The 17,303-nt window shown below is 39.0% G+C and overlaps 1 protein-coding gene across 1 annotated transcript in view; it reads left to right on the top strand.

Annotated features, from left to right (window-relative positions):
- tmeff1a (transmembrane protein with EGF-like and two follistatin-like domains 1a) overlaps positions 1-17,303 on the top strand; it is a 65,006-nt gene that overhangs the window by 38,174 nt on the left and 9,529 nt on the right. Inside the window, exons 2-6 of the mRNA XM_066687687.1 lie at positions 637-746; positions 3,796-3,925; positions 5,454-5,480; positions 9,823-9,919; positions 11,341-11,489. Coding sequence (XP_066543784.1) covers positions 637-746; positions 3,796-3,925; positions 5,454-5,480; positions 9,823-9,919; positions 11,341-11,489 — 513 coding nt within the window. The remainder of the gene's footprint in view (positions 1-636; positions 747-3,795; positions 3,926-5,453; positions 5,481-9,822; positions 9,920-11,340; positions 11,490-17,303) is intronic.

The raw sequence follows: 17,303 nt of genomic DNA, 5'->3' as shown, positions 1-17,303 counted from the left end.
AAACGTCAGCCGAATCACAGAGATCAATGTGTGATGAGTGTTTGGGCACAGCTGTGAGAGGTTCATACCCGTGTTGAATCGCAAGTTCTAAAGTGGGCTGCAGTGATGTGAATAAATGTAAGACATAAATTATATTAATGTGGGAAACTTTGCGTAGCATTTGCACAGCAAACCCTCGCCTGATTTAACAATCAGCAGTTTAAATTAAACAGTGGCTTGTTATTTATTTGTTTGCATGAGAGGGTGTGGAAGCTCTCTCACCATACTCTCGCAGACATTTCCCAGAAGGGGGCCATTCAACAGTGTATTACCACTATCTCACCACACTTGCTATGTGTTGACATCATCGTTGTGATAGATCAGTGTTTCCTGCACTGCATTAAACAGATCATGTGTGGATAGATACCCCTGAATCCATAAAAGGGGTTGTGATTGCCTGGAGTGGTTACTACCCATAAAAAAATCCACATTGTGCACTGTTTGCACTGGCAGTTTCTGAAGATGACCCAGAGTTTTTTGTCATGTTTATGTAGGGAACTAATGCTTTAAACCTTCTTGTCCCCTGTACCCAGACTGAGAAACTGGAGGATCTCTCAGGATCTGCTAATGCAGCGTCATGTATTCTTTTCTTCACAGAGTTTGCAGAGAAAAAGAGCGACCTGCGAGTGTGTGATGACTCGACGTGCCGCTACGGAGGGACGTGCAGAGATGACGGGGCAGACCTGAAGTGTGTGTGCCAGTTTCAGGTAAGGACAGAACAGGAGAGGAGAGTGTGAGGGCACAGGTGAAGAGAAGAAATTAAGGGGGAGAGGAAAGGAATAGAAACCAAGACAGGAGAAGAGAACAGGAGAGATGGCTGCGTTGTGGGCAGGATCTCTGGCTCATTGAAATTCAAGGGCAAATGATGCCAACAACGCAGTCATTCTTCCACACGTCAAAAACACAGGACTCTAGACTGGAGTGGTGTGAGGGTCTCAACCTGTCATTTTGAACATGTTGGCCTTTGTCTTCTGCGCTATTTCAAGTGGAAGGCTTCTGTATATTTTACAGCAGGTAGTCTAGTTTTACACTCTCAGCAGTCAAGATGCGACCCAATCTATCTGTCCTGCCTTCCCTGGGAGGAATGAAACAAAACACACACCCAATTCCATATATAATTTATCTATGAAGCTGGACACAGACCTATTGCATTATATATCAAGGTATAGATACATGCTGTGTAATCCTTTCTGAATATGACATTGCAGATTTTATGTTAATGCACCTCTCTGTTTTCTACACAGCGATGTGAAAGATGCTCTGTGCCGTTCTGACAGTTTGATCAGTGCTTCGTTAGTCATGTTTTCAGCTGGGGAGGAAGGTCAAGATTTCCCAGTGGACTGGCCGAACTTGCTTATTTGTTACCACCTCAACAGTGGAAGCTGCCATTTTGCTTTCTGCAGTGCTACATTGCCCATAAGCCATTTAAATATAAATATAAATAAGAATAAGAATATGAATTTGATGTCTCTATAATGGTTAGAAAGAATGATTGGTTGTTTTGTACAGCTGAACTTATATAAAAAAATATATACAATTATTTACTTATTATTTTTTAACATAAATATTTGCTGGTGGCACATGATAATATACTGATAAATACCCCTCTGGATTAATCCACATTGCTGCTGCAAAACATATAGCGAAATTTTTATTTTATTTATTTTTGTCCCCCTAGGCATCCCATGCAAGTAACTTCTGCAATACAATAAATCAGGGCTTGTGTCCTGTTTGGTTATCATCTTCCTAAATTCATATTAATGTCCTCCTCAGTTATTTAACAACAGCAAATGTTCCTATATTTCCAAATCAGTCTGTTAAATGCAAGTTTTCTGCATCGCATTAATATTTCATCGACTCTCATTATGGGGCTGAGCTACGTTTCTTTTCATCTTTATTATATAAGACATGGCTAAACAGTTTGCTTTATGATGTGGCAGTAACCAGACAACTCTGTGCACACCATTGCTAGATGTTAATGCTAACCCTTCAGCACTCTTTAAAGGAGGAGGGCGAGGAGAGCAGATTAAAATTCAATCCGAATAATAATGCGCTCCGAGTGGTTTTTTATTTTATTTGCCCCTAATCAGGAATAGAACCCAAAGCCGCTAATAAACACGATTTTCTGAAGGAGACGTATATTACAATATCTTCAACCAGCCACGGACCCTGATTAAATCAGAGCAGTGTCTACAGTATCTTAGACCTGGACACACGTAAAATGGATTCCAAATGTGCTGCATGGTGGCAGTTTTTACTGTCTCCTAATGGCTCCTGTCATCTACTCCACAGAGACGCACTTCAGATCGGCATTTCGGTTGACATCTGTGATTGTTGGGCAGCTGGAAATTTTAATTGAATTCATGCCTCAAGTCTTCAAACTGAGAGAGACTAAAAAATGGCAGTGACTCTGTAGCATATAATACACAAAACACAGCACCGTACCATTTTCACATATATTTATTATTTTAGTATTTTTTTTTAAATGCTTTTTTTAACATCTTTTGACTCTTGACAAGTATATTGGGGATTCATCCCTCTCAGTTAGCAATTTCATAGTTCAGATAATTTAGTTACACATTATGACATTTGTCTCACTGTTTGACCAGGTTTGAAATAAGAGAAACTCCATTAAATGAAGGATAAATGTACGCATTAGTTGATAACATCAGTTACTGATGACACTGAGAATGTAGAACATCTACTGACATATTTCCTGACAAAATAGATAGTTTAAAAGCTGGGAAACAGCAAGCCTTCTTATACTGTTCAGAAATAGAAAGGGAGTTAAAAAATATAGAAGAAACCTGTCTCATTTTACATGATACTAGTTTCTCTTTGTTTGAGCTGGAGCGGCCTATATAGAACTAATTAATTTAAATGCATCCCAGATGGAACAATGTAGATGAAGGGATTAAACAGGACAAAATATTAAACTGGTGGCTGATAGATATTCTGGTATTATCAGCTGCTTCAAGCCAATCAACCTGTAGAGCTGTCTGCAGACATTAGGAAGGGTACTTTACCAGCTTCGTTTATTGCAGTCCTGTACATAGTAATATCTGGAGACCAACCTGTCTCGTAGAGGGTAAAGACTGTAATTAAATGCAAACAAATAGCAGTATCTTGCCAGATGCGAATTAAGGTTAATTTTGAAACAGTGTTTGTAGAAAGCCTAGCTGAGATGTCATGGTGGTTTCTCGTATCCTTTCTCTCTTATTACTCTTTCTCTTTGTTGTGTTTATGATTTAAATTAAACACGATTCCGGATCTACCACAGCTCTGTTGGGTTCGGTGAGGCTTTTTGACACATTCTGTCGATGCCCTGTGATCATTTCCTGTCATAAAACAGGATTGTCTAGATACAAATAGGTACAAAAATAAATAAATAAACGTTTTTTTGTCACTGTCAAACTGTTTATTGGATAGCGTTTCCTGTACTAGTCTGCACACATCATGACTCAGCAGTTAAAGTAAAGGATCAGCACTTCCTTCCTTCTCCCTTCAGCATGTCTCAGTTTAGTCCTTAACTGTAATCGAGTAGTTTCCAAACTGGGGTGCAATTTGTTTCCCGGTGATAGCATGATTTGGAATTACACTCAATGGGACCAACTCTCTTATCTCTCTCATAGGACCGAGAAGTCACTTTAATTATCACCTTTTTCTCCCATGTATGAGATACCTAATTTAATCCGAAAAGTTATTTCTGCACCCTTTCCCTTTTAACATGAGGAACACTGTGTTTTTCTGTTCCAGTGCCACAAAAACTACATCCCGGTGTGTGGATCGAACGGAGATACCTACCAGAACGAGTGCTACCTGAGACAGGCAGCCTGCAAACACCAGAAGCACGTATCAGTGGTGTCAGACGGGCCGTGCTATCCCGGTGAGTTCGTTGGCATTGGTCGATGTCTTTCTTGTAGATTTTTCCACGTAGTCAGGATTGAATTCCCGATCACGTCTATGTTAGCCAGGCTGGTTGCTGTTGCAGGGACTAAGACCCTTCACCAGACACTGAGATCCACTGTAAAACCTAATGAATGCTGGTGCACGTCTCAAGACTAGTTTAAGCAGATAATTCAGGTGTTCACATAATAATCTGATCTGTTGCTTGTGTTGAGTAGATCAAAGCAAGATTGGACTGGAGATCTTTTAAGATTGCCATTTTAGTAAAATATCATAGTCAATCAACCAATCTATCTTGTCAACAAATGAATGATATAAATAAATAAACTTAACATATGTGAATTGTGTGAGGGCTCAGCCTGTAAAACTGTAAGCAGGGCTATGGTCCTATATTGCTTTTGATAATTACTACATTCCCTGTCAGGAAAAGGGCATCTGCAAAACCACAGGGTTTCAATTGACAATGCATTTTGCAAAGATACTATACTACCTAATATCACAGCTTACATGGTTACACAGAATATATATATATATATATATATATATATATGCATAAAACTAATGCAGTCAAAAGTGTTTTGTACTGCTGTAGAAAACGACAATGTCGTAGAATCGTATTACCTCAAAGGTGTTGCACTTAATTATAATAAGTCTTCAGTAAGTGTTTGCAGGAACAGATAACTTCCCTGGGTCTAATAAAACAGGTTATTACTATCTTGAGCTTGGTACAGGAGATGCAATTTCCTCTTGGCTTAGAGCAAATGTAATTTCAAGGGGTTGGACTCAAACAAATAGGCAATTTGAAAAGAGCCACTCTAAAGGATGGGTGATGCTGGGACAGCTACCCTTGATATATTTCCACATTTTGTTCACCCTTAGCCTCAGTCATTGCTGTTACTTCTCCTGCACTGGCTAGGCGGTGAACTTTTACCCCAGTGTCACTGTGTACTGTGGCGATTCCCAGCCCACACACGTTTCTGCGGTCAGTCACTGATTATCTTGAGCAGAGCACAGCCCCGCATTCCCTGGGTAATGAGGTCACTCTCTGTCTCTCACAATGAAACCTTTAACTACATAGGTGCAACCCAACACAGCACAACACAGCACTACCCCACCCCCCTTCAACACCAGCACAGCCATTCACAGCAGTGAGCAACAAGAAAAGGACACAGTGGTCCAGTTTGACTGAAGTCAAGCAACAAACACACCTGCAGGATCAAATTCTACGCAGTACTGCATCCTTTATTTATCACCCAGCCAGGTTTAGTGTTTTTCATTCCTTTTCTTACTTCAAAGAGAAATCCTGGAGAGCCTGTAGCCACTTCAAATGAAATCTCTGGCTGCATAGTGCCTGTCACCACTTAACATAAATGCTGACTCCCGATATTTATCCAAAGCACCCAGGGAAAGCAAGATATAAACAGTGTGTATCTAATTTTTTCATGTTCAACATTAAAGCTGATGAGATACAGTGTAAAAAAAGAATGTTTTTTTTTTTTAATCTACAGATAATGGATCTGGATCAGGGGAAGGAGGTATGTTGTCTTTTTTTTTTTTTGTTCTTCTTATATCTTTTCCTAATAATTTCAACCACCTGTACTTGCAGTTTGATAAGTCATGTCTTCATTTCACGAAGAACAGAGCTGAATCTAATGCTCTTAAACGGATCATTAAAAGCTTTTTTCCATCATTTATTTTTGTGAAATATTTTAGCTTTATTCCAAGGAATGTGATAAAGGTTGATGGGCATTGCTTAGGAATTGATATGATTGCATTTTTTATTACTGCATTCCAAGCTGAGAACTCAGATGGACAAATATTTACTCTCTTCTGATGGTTTAACTCGGTGTGCTATCCTCTACAACATCTGCCAGTGTGCAAGATCTCAAAGGGGTTCAATCTGTGATCTAGAATAAACCTGTATATCTGTACATCTGCTTCCTGAAGGTGTCTGCCCCCAATCTGCCTGAAAGGAGTGTCAAGGAGAGATTTTAGTATGGGTTGAATCAAAGAAGGCTTCAATAACTCCACAGCTCCCATGCTAAACAGATGCCCCCTGCTGTGCATAATTTGTTTTTAATCCTCCTCCAGACCCCATCTGATACCCACAGCCCTGGCTCAGATGAACAAGCGCAGCTGTAATTCCTGTGCTGTAGCATTTCTGTCAGTACAGCCCGGGTGAAATTTGAAGTATAGATGTCTGCAAGCTTTTTAAAATTGAAATGTAAAGGTGAGATGGTGAGGAACTGAAATGCTGCGACCAGCTGCATAGAAAAAATATAACTTAAGTATTGAATAATTTAAACATTATACACAGTGGCTTTTCTCTTTTACCAGTATATGGTATGAGATTGTATTGACTACAGTGTGTTGAGGTACTTTGTGTAGCAACCTTAGACACAAGGATCACGACTGGGAAGAGGCCTAGGTTTGAGATTGTATTTGCATTCCTTTTCCTTTTTGGAGAGGAAACTTTTTTCACCTGTCTGAGTGTCAGGAGCTTAGGTGTGCAATGAACCACTGTGCTCTTGTTCAAAAAACATATTTCCCTCAGTGAAGAAACTGGAAGTAGGGTTTGAATGAGGCTTAGTGGATTTCAGGTCTAGAGTGTGCACATGGCTCTCCCACCCATAAACACCTCCCGGGAAGATTATTACTGTAATTCCTGTACTTCCTGCTCTGCTAAAAGTAGAGTAAAGGGCCTGCCCAGTATTTGTACATTGATAGAAAAATATATTTGAGGCAGTCATGTAAGGAAATATGTGAAAGATATTGCTGACTACTGACTTAAAATAAATCAAAGAGGAAATTTGGCATTTCAGAGAAATTAGTAATTGTAATTTCCAAGCACACTGATTCTAGCAGGCCAAGCTAATTCCATCCCTCCCACTTTACAAATGGGCAAACCAATTGTATGGCCATGACTAGTGAAACCACTTCCTTCGTAGTGTATTTCTGTGTCGCCTCCATGAGTTTGGCCAAAGAGCATCTGAATTGTATGGTGGCACATGTTCATTTGGGAGAACTGGAAAAGGAGGAGGCTCTCCAGTTCTCCATCTATGCTGTTCTTGGATTCAGGCAGCGAGCCCTTGCCCAATTCCCATTATGTACCCAGCCTCTTCACCCCATTATTAACTGGCAGGAGGAGGGAGCTCAGAGTGGTGAGGAGCTGTAGGGGAGCCAGGTGTGAATTGAATTCAGTAGCGTCTGTGTCTTGTGTGTGTCTGTGTGTGCCTGTGTGCACATGTTTGACTGTGCGTATGAATTTATAAGTAGACGTGTGTGAGTTTGTGAGTGTTCAAGCATCACAAACGCAGGTCCAATTATGCAGTGCAGGCTGGCAGCAAGGCAGTGTGCTCCAGGCATAAGTTCAGTCCCAGGGGGAGACACATACTGGAAGGAGAGGTGCAGGGGTGGCCCAGCCTGCTGCCAGAGAGCTGAGAGACAGGGGCTGTGAGGCACACAGCAGCTGGTCAGCTCCAGTCCACCCAGCAGGTGGCACTGTTGAGTGGGCATTGCCTGAGGGCCTTGAGGGTGAATATGATACAAGTGGCCTGGCCATCAGTGTTAAATATGAATGGAAGGTGGGGGGGTGGGGGAGTGATGTGTTTAAAACGGCAAGTGGCTATCAATGTAGAATTGGATGTGAAAAGCCATTGTGAGGGCACCAGAGCACCAAGCAAACTAACCTCACTCTTTTAAGTTTTTTATGTACCCAGTGGATTCAAAGACTTTTGATTTTGGAATCAGACTTTCCCTTCATTCAAAGACAGTGTCTTCAGTGGCTCTTACAAGACATGGTAGAACATTTTAACAAAACATCTGTGTCCAAATCAGAGCTATAGAAAATGTGTTTGTTCTTTTTGTTTACTTTGTTTATTTTAATTCGTAAGTGCAAGATCATGGATTTAGCTATTTTGTCCCTAGCTTAGTAACATGAAAAATACTGTTTTCAATGATTTTATTGGCAAAAAAAGGCTGTTTGCAAATGACTTTAGGATGAAAGGCAAGAGTTTTATCTTGCATGAATGGCCATAAAACTGCGATTCAAGGAAAAACTGTACATTGGGTGTGAGGTGGGAAATAAGTGTGAGTGCTTGGGCTGGCAGGCTGTTTGACTTTCATTTGACAAGCTGCACACTGAGGTCAGCCATAATCCTTTTCTCAAACAGATGACATTTTTATATTATGAAAAGGCAGCCGGCAGAAGCAGGCCAATCTCTTGTTAAGCAAACACCTGTTTCTGCAGTGGGCGAGAGCCCTGTTGGTTGTCATCGAGTTGCATTTCCTTTGTGTTTGTGAGTGTGAAACTGTGTGTGTATATGTGTGTGTGCACGTGTGCTCTGTCTCTAAATAATACATAATAATTATCCCAGGTTTTTGTTGACAGTGTACCTAGAAGATTATATCTGTCGGTTTGCTATAAGTTAATAGTTCTTATGAAGGGTTATCTTATTGTATAAGAGAAGTTATCTCGTGCAGTTTGGGAGAAAGGACCATAAAGCAGAGGCTGCACAAACTGTGTGAAATACAATAAGAGACACCATTCACACAACCAATTAACTTATTATAAATCACGCACATCAGGATTAGACACATGAATATCTTTACAGTGAATATTCAACATTCAGCCCCCTTTTTTTATGTCTAAAATTTTCCACAAGAGTCCACTGTAACTAACCTACAGTAGCCGATCTGTGTTGTTTTCATGCTAGTTAAACATAACAAAATGTTTTAAAAAGAAATGTACATCGTGTAAATTCTGATAATTCTGTGAACAGGATGTCATTTGGAAATGCTGCTCTGTGATTGGCTGGTTTCTCTTATGCGATTTACAATGACTGCACCAGAGTGAAGAATGTCACATTACAGCACACAGACGAAACAATGCCAACCTACGGAAACCCTGTTTAGTTACTTGCCGCCCCCAATATGTGTATCGTTACGAAATTCCTGTAGCAGCACATAAATCCAATGGATTTATTATTATTGGATCAAATTAAAGCATATTATGACATCACTGAAACTCCAGACTGACACAAATTTAATAGTCTCTCTATATAACTTTTTCTTTCCCCCATGAGTTTCACGAGTTTTCAAAAGAATTGAGACCTGTAATGACAACCTTTGTGATCTTCTATTCTCTCTGTACTGAGAACATTTTAAGCCTTGCTACTGTCCTGCTATTCATGTTTGGTGCAGTTCTGTATAGCACTTTGGGCTAATACCTGCTGTCTCCAGGGTGCTTGTTATATGACTTTAAACACAGATTTTTAAAAGTCTCTCCACGTCTGTTACACCATCAAATGGGTTTGTTTTCTCTTTATTTATTTATTTTAAAATCCCTGGCTATGTAGGCAGTTGATTTATTTTTGCTTTTATGTGCTTGACGTCAGCACTAGATTAGGTACTAACACCCAGTTGGAGTTAAAATGAGCCCAAAAAATTATTCCTGCTTTACATTACTCTCAGGCTGTCCGGCAAGAAGTAATAGCAGTGCACGAAAAGGCACAAGTAAGAAGCAAAGGGAGAGAAATGGGTAGAAGGAAATTAATCCAGATGCTCCATATTTAGTTTATTAAAGCAGACAAAATACACCGGATACATTGTTGGCTGCACAAGCACAAGTCTTCATGTGCTGTATCCTGCAAATTAAATCACTGGATATCAATAACATCTTAGTATCACACTTCAACATTGTTCCAAGATGTAATATGAATGAGCTTAATATTTACTCCTTTAAATGCATAATTATTATTAGTTAGTTGAAGTAGAAGCAGTTATTGTTAAAGGCAAAAGTAGACTATCATTCATGAGTACTAGAATATAAATATGCCATGTCATTGACATTTGTATGGTTGCTCTCTTGTTTTTCAGAGTACGAGGGGTCGGGGTCAGACGTGGGCAGGAAGTTTACAAAGTGCGGCACCTGCAAATACGGCGCCGAATGCGATGAGGACTCGGAGGACGTGTGGTAACCCTCCACTTTCTTTCCTTTACTCTGGGAGAAATGCACCAAGCTCTAATCTCCTCTTAGGCAGCAAAGGGGGGGAAAAAGAAACTAATCCACTCTAGTTTCATTCTCCTTTGCCTCCTTCTCCTTGAGGACCTGGTGCAAAGCCTCCTAAATTGTTAAAAAGGCTATATCCTGAACTCAACTTTGGAAAGCTGCTGGGTATTATGCCGCTGCAGTATTTTGTCACTGGTATTGATTGAAAGTTTCTGCTCTACTCAGATAAAATATATGGAAGGTTTATATCCCCACCCCCACCCCCCACCTACATTACCCACGAGACCGAGCCCTTCCAGAGGACTGTGTGAATTGGGATTCATGCCGTTAACACAGCTGTAATTGGTTTCCACCTTCTCTTTCTGTCAACAGCTTTCTTTAGTATGTAATTCTTCTGCCTTTATAGTTCTAAAAAAGGATGTTTTTTGATCAAGTGAAATTTCAAGAAATTTAATTCTAGAAAATCTTCCAGATCCAGGGTTTAAACTAGTTTTAGTCCCCCTTGAAATATAATAAGCTGTATTCAGCCCCGAGACACAGTCTAACTGGATGGATTGAGTAAAAGCCAGATAGAGTTACAGAATCCAGTTAAGAGCCGGTGGCGATGGAGATATATCCCCTCTGAATGGTAGATATACAGGGATCCCTTTATAAAGAGAAATATTCTATGTAAGTCTTTAACATTCAACACCTCATATACACTTGCTAGAAAAGGCCCAGAGACATTTTAACTAGGGACAATAAATACATTAAAACCCTCATTCATCTTAAGTGGTATTTGTATTTGCAGTTCACTGTCTTTTTCAATTGAAATGCATGGAAGCAAAGCCATCATTTAAAGAATGTGTTTGTTGAAAGCTTGTGATTAAACAGGATGGTGCAGAATGTGGATGACAATACATAACCCCTTTATGGAGAGGAGTGTGTTGTCTCTGAAGGCTGATTTCACTGCATCTGTTCACACCATTCGTCCTCAACTCAATAATACAAAATCAATAAGCAATTGGGGGGAAAATGTAGCTGCTAACCAGCACATTGAACTAAATTGTTTTCTTAATGTTTCTTCATCCTTACTTCAGCAAATACAGACAGAAAAAGTACAAATAATAGAAGTAGAAGAATAGAAATTGCAGCCTGACAACAAGCCTATCATACACAAAAATACCAGAGAAATGTATTGGCAATATTGTTTATAATAATAATAATAATTATTATTATTATTAATTTTATTGGTTCTCAAAGGTCATTTAAATTAATTAATTTTATTTCTGACATCAATAAAGGCATACGAGAAAGACCAGCAGCATGATGGCATTTCACTTATTTTGTTTTGCCTGTTCAAAAGCCAGCACACTGAATGCTCTTCCTGTCTCGTTTTTGCAAAGGTGCATATGCAACATCGACTGCAGTGGACATAACGAAAACCCTGTCTGCGCAACTGATGGCAACTCCTACAACAATCCGTGCCTGGTCAGAGAGGCATCTTGTATGAAGCAGGAACAGATAGATGTGAAGCATCTAGGAAGATGCCCAGGTAATGGATATGAATATTGGTATTTCTTTTCCAATGATTTTTGCAATATGACAGAGTAATGGGTCTTCATACAGGAAGCAAATTAATCTCTGTTTAATTAAGATAAAGATAATAGACTAGTCTACTTTTCAGAATACAGAATACAGAATTACAGAATAGTCTACTTTAAAATATTCAGCTTTGAGAAGTTGCCAAGTATAAAATTAAACATTAATGGCCACCAGTTATTGCCCTGTGTAAACAGCCCAAGATGCAGCGCTTTGCCAGAATAACAAGCAAGCAAATTATTCTATTCTATCTCCTTGTGCTTTCTGATTGGGGTGTCAAGACAATTTTTAAATCAAGGCAAAAATAACTATTGTCTTACACCAGAAGTAGTTTCCAAAAAGCAAAAACAAAAAATCCTTCTTTTCATGTTGGGGTAACCCACACAGCCTCATAAGACCCAGTGTACCACCTTGTTCCATGTGATTTGACCCTGGCATGTTTATGATCTTTTCTTGCTTATACTTGCATGTTTAAAGTGCTAATGTTTTCATGGCAAATGTGCATAATATCTGTTTATGGTTAAAACCAACAAGAAGCCTATTTTCTTGTATACATGTTCTTTAAAGGGAGTGTGGCTGTGTGTCAGCCTACATGTTTTGTTAAGGGCCTTCCAGCTGCTTACAACGTGGAAGACAGATTTAAGATTCCTATGGTTCTGTTCCAAAAGACATACTTTTGAGTTTGGTTTCAAAAAGAAGAAAAAAAAGTTACTGCCTAGTGTTTGAGTCCAGTTGCAGCTACATTGCACAATAAGAAGAGAGTACAGCTGCATTACATTAGTTTGTCAGAATAATTACTAGTGGTATAAACACATAGAAAAATATACACACATATATGCACAGAATTCCAACATGACTCATATATAAACAATGCTCACAGTGCAGATTTTAAGAGGCGAAAGCATTACAAATGATCCCACTTAATGTGGCACCCTGGTTCAGTTGCAGCACCACTTGCTCTTTAAGAAATGACCAATCCCTATATCTCTCACAGACCTGTTCACTCTCTCCTCCTGTGCCACCAGCCCAGTGATGTGGGGGTGTAACATGCAAGTCCACAGATACCCAGCAGCATGGGTCATGGCATCTCATAAACATCAGCCTGTTCTGAGCCATCATGTCAAAGATTATCCTGTGACACAAAACAGAACAATTACTCAGTTGTTGTTTTTTTTATTTCCTGTCTTTCAAATCTATAGTAAAAATCGGATATATTTATTTATTTAAAGGATAACCTGCTTTTGTTTCCAAGCAAAGCAAATCAGATTTTTTCAGTGGCTTTTCTCCCCGTGAAACCTGTAACTATTATTAAAACACTTCGGATGATAATCCATCACAGATGGAAGCTGGACCATTGTTTGACTTGTGTTGGTCATGGTCATAGTTATTGCCTGCATAGCACACATGATATAAAGCAAGCTCTGTCTTTATTGTCATTGGTATTGTTCAACAGATGTTCATCATTTGCATGTTTGAAATCCCTTTAAAGTGAATCCAGTAGTGTAGCTATGTATAGACAAGGAAACTTTCCTGTAATTATTTTCTCATCTGTGGGTTTTTACAGAGGCCTAACTGAACACAGCAGCAAGTTGGTGGAATCAAATTAACCCCCCCCACATGTTTCTGCTTATCTCTCTAGTGAATCTTGTGGGGGTGGAAAAGCAAGCTCAGGGGGTGGGGGGAAGGGGCTAGTGGGGATGGAGAGAAATCTTTTTTTAACAACACAGAAGCAGAAAAGCTTGTTCAGGAAAAAGTATGATTAAGAAAGTGTTAAGAAATAAAATAAAATAACATAAGTGCTCTGTCTGTGTCTTTTGCACAAGTAATGGATGGACAAAATAAGTGGCTACTGTGGCACATTGGTCCTTGGAGGCCATTATGAGTTGGCTTTGGGATGTCAAAGAAAGAGGTTGCCTATGTTATGATTGTGTGTCACATTATTTCCTTATCATCAGACCACTTCTTCCCAAGACCTTCCTTTCATTTAGTTCCTTTCTTATTTTCCTTCTGTGATGGCTCAGTAACACATGGTGCGAACGCTGTGCTCTTATAAAATACTGAAAATAATCTGTCAAGAAGCCGGGTGACGTTTTTTCTTCTCATCCTCAATCTCCACTGAAGAACCGTTACTAACTCCGAATAACCACTTTCTAATATGTCATAAACCTGCTGTTGAAAGTAAATCATACTCTAATAGCACATTCATAAATCTACATTGCTGACATACAAACTGGGTTTAGCATACCATAACTTCTAAAAAGTGGTGGAACAAGAAAAAGAGTGGACGCTTTTTCTTTAGCTGGCCTTCTAGTTATTTGTTCAGTTCAGGAGACAAACAGTTCCTTGGGCGCGTCTGCACAGAAACATCACGGCTCTGCTCCGGACTTTCAGCTTGGTCCTGACCTCCATTGCAGTCGTGCTGCTCAATCTCCCAGGGGTGTCATTGCGAGATGATTACTGTGTAGTATAGCAACAGGTTCTGAAGTCTGGATGTATTTTGAGGACGAAGCAATATCTGGTTCAGGTAGTTCAAAATCCTGTGTGTTTAGGGACAGAAACAAATATGAAAAGAAACTAAATGTTTCACCAATTTATAGAAATAGGAACATGTATTGATCTGTGTCTCACGTTTATCCATTCTGCTCCCAGACATAATTTTAAAGTGAACTAGACATGATGTCAAGTGAAATGTGTCATCTGGGGAAAGATAAAGCCTGGGTATTACAAAAGCCTGGTGTGTCAAGCCACCGATAATTTTCTGTTTAATATACACTGATAAATACATTTTATTATTCCCTCGCCATTTAGGACTGTGTCCTCTTCTGTAGAGTAACTGTAAATAGACTAATGATTCTGCATGGCAGCATAGCAGACTTAATTTTGAATTGTGTGGTTTTTTTGTTTGTTTTTTTTCCTCTTGGATTTGCTGATTGGTGTTTCACATTGCTTAACAACCACAAATGTAACCACCAAACTCGATAATTCTTGTCTGGGTCAAGACTAAGCTACACATTTATGTTGTCCTTTTCGTTAATGAGTTAGTCTAGTTTTTGGCTTCTTTCTAGTTATTATTATTATTATCATTATTATTATTATGAATATATGAATACATTAACACATAAAATACAAACAGATTATACATCCAACAATAAATACATCAAACAGATTTTATTTTCATATACAGTATTATTGCATCTGCTGAAAGTGAAGATTGCCTGATGAATCCTCATTCAAATGTGACTTATGACAGCGGCAACCATTTCTTTGTCTGGTGCTGAAGCTGTGTGCTGTTTGTCCCAACAGTAATTATCAACATTCAGTGCACCTTGACATTTCTGTAGCCACAGGTTAGGTTTCTCTGAATCTTTCCTTTGTTAGACAATGGGTCAAAGTTCTGATTTGATCCACCCCTTGGATCAATCAGGCTTTCATTATAATAATTAAAAAACAAAATGCAAATCTGCAAAATTCTTCAATGCTCCAGGAGTTTAAATATACTTTAATATATGCAAGTCGCCACAAGATGTACATAATGTTATTTGTAAAGCACCACTGATTAATAATAAATCATAAAAACATAATGTAATGAAAGTATCTGAACATGAGTGGGTGAGGTTGATCTCTTTTGCATGCAGTGCTGTGGATAAAGGCACAAACTTAAGACAGTGTGCAAGAAACCCTTTTTCATATACTACACAGTCACTGCTGATTCAAGTGCACCATTTGATTTGACATTAATTAATTTCCCAGCACATTTGTCATTCTGCACAGCTGTGTAGATAACAGCAGCTTTTAGCTTTGTAGATTGTATAAATAAATATTAGCATTTAGAAGTTGTGCAATTATTGTAACAAAAAAATAAATGTACATTTAAAAAGGATATTTCATATATCAAACAGGGTTGACATTGCATGTCTTTGATATGCTTTTTTGCCTTTTAAATTCCACCATTTTATCAGTGTGTAGAATGGGGCCCATCAATGTGAAAATAAAACATTTATGAGTCTAAACATGTCCTTTACTTGAAAAATTCTTTAAAATTAAACTGAAAATGATATACTAGTTTTAAGTTCTTCCTGTTGTCAACATTGCTTTGTTATATAAGGATTTTAGAGTGACTCATATATGAATTTAAATGTTTTATATAAAACTATTAATTAAATACCTTAAAGAAATTTGAAGAAAGGTATTCTAATCTGTACCATTGTTTCATCTGTGCTAAAGGTCACATTCTGTGATGCTTTAAGAGTCTTTCCTTTTATAAATAGTTTCATATTTGCCTTGAGATTCCACATTTATGCAAAAGGATGAAAGCAATGGCATTGAATATGATATTGATAGGTTAAGATGAATTCTTTAAAAGTTTGAGGGCTAGGTTGGAATGTAGCAAGAACATGAGCGCATGACTGTATGGAGAGAATTGAAAACCTACCAGAGCCCTGAAAAAAATGACAAATAAATGTGTCCCAATCCTGCAGTTCACTTTTTTTCACAGCAGAGCCGATACAGTAAATATTATTTGTCAACTGTCTGGCTTTGTGCTTGTCTTCGTTATGGGGATGACCATAAAAGAATACTATGATTTTGAAGTGTGGCAGTGCCATGTCATGCCAAGAACTGAGAATCTAGAAATGTAGCACTTTATCTCAGCATGTTAGCGTCTGAAAATGTTTTCCCTTGCGTTGTACAGCCGGCAAGTGAGCAACATAGCACTAAGGACTGCAGGGGGCATTTGTATTAAGTTGTGTTTTTGCTGGCGTTAGATAATTTCTTAGATTCCAAGTCAAGGCAGTTCATGTAGAAGAGAGGGGTGTTTTTGCGGGTGCTGTGAGTGTAATTTCCAAAGGAGCAGAAGCTGCGCTGACGTCCCTGGCACACTAATGAAGCCCGTGTCTCCCCCACCAGAAAACTCTCCCAGCCAATGTCAGCTCCTCAGCCACTATAGCCCACAGGTTGTGTTCACTCACTGAAAAAAAGAAAATCATCTCATTGACCTTTCTGCTGGTTTGTCTCAATAAGCAAGTGCTCACTGAGGCTGCAGTTGTGTTGTGAATGAAACCTTCCTGCAAGCTGTTAACTGTCTCTCCTCCAGTATTTTCACTGCAGTGTTTTTCCTTGGCTTTTTATTAATTCAGTTTTGGTTCCCCGCTTTCTTATAAAGCAGTCATTACTAGCTGTAAGGTTATTACTACCCAAAATTTGATGGCACCCGGCTTTGACTTCAGGTCAAAAATCTCACCAGTACCCCTGTATCTCCTAGCAATGCCTACTCGTTGGCAGGCATATTAAAGTATCTTGCTTGACAATTATTTAAAGTCATCTGTGCCTTTTCTGTGCCAACGGCTTTACATACAGTAAGCAACTGTCAAGCACAGCTACCCTGTTCCGTTAATGTATCTTCCCTCACTCACAAAACCATCAGACACAAATTGGGCTGCTGGAGACCACAGGGCATTTTGGGTTTGCCAGCAATATGGGGGGGAAATGACATTAAACAGCACCCGCTGCATAAAACAATGAGGAAGCGATGGACGCAGGCTTAAATGGTTTCACTGCAAATGCACTCCCAGAAAGGAATAATCATTAAACATGGATGAATACTGTCACTGGAGTGTGTATTCTGCCTGTCATTGCTAAATATGTTTTTTATATTCAGCATGTTGGCCTATTTGTTTGCCTTTTTTACCCCCTCTCTTCATTGTTTTTAACTATATACTTTTGTTCCCCACTTTCATTAAAATCCACTTTTACCCATGTTGTTTTTTTC

This window comes from Amia ocellicauda, chromosome 2 (genome assembly GCF_036373705.1).
Source record: "Amia ocellicauda isolate fAmiCal2 chromosome 2, fAmiCal2.hap1, whole genome shotgun sequence".
NCBI classification, from domain to species: Eukaryota; Metazoa; Chordata; class Actinopteri; order Amiiformes; family Amiidae; genus Amia; species Amia ocellicauda.
This window is presented reverse-complemented; position numbering and strand designations above follow the sequence as displayed.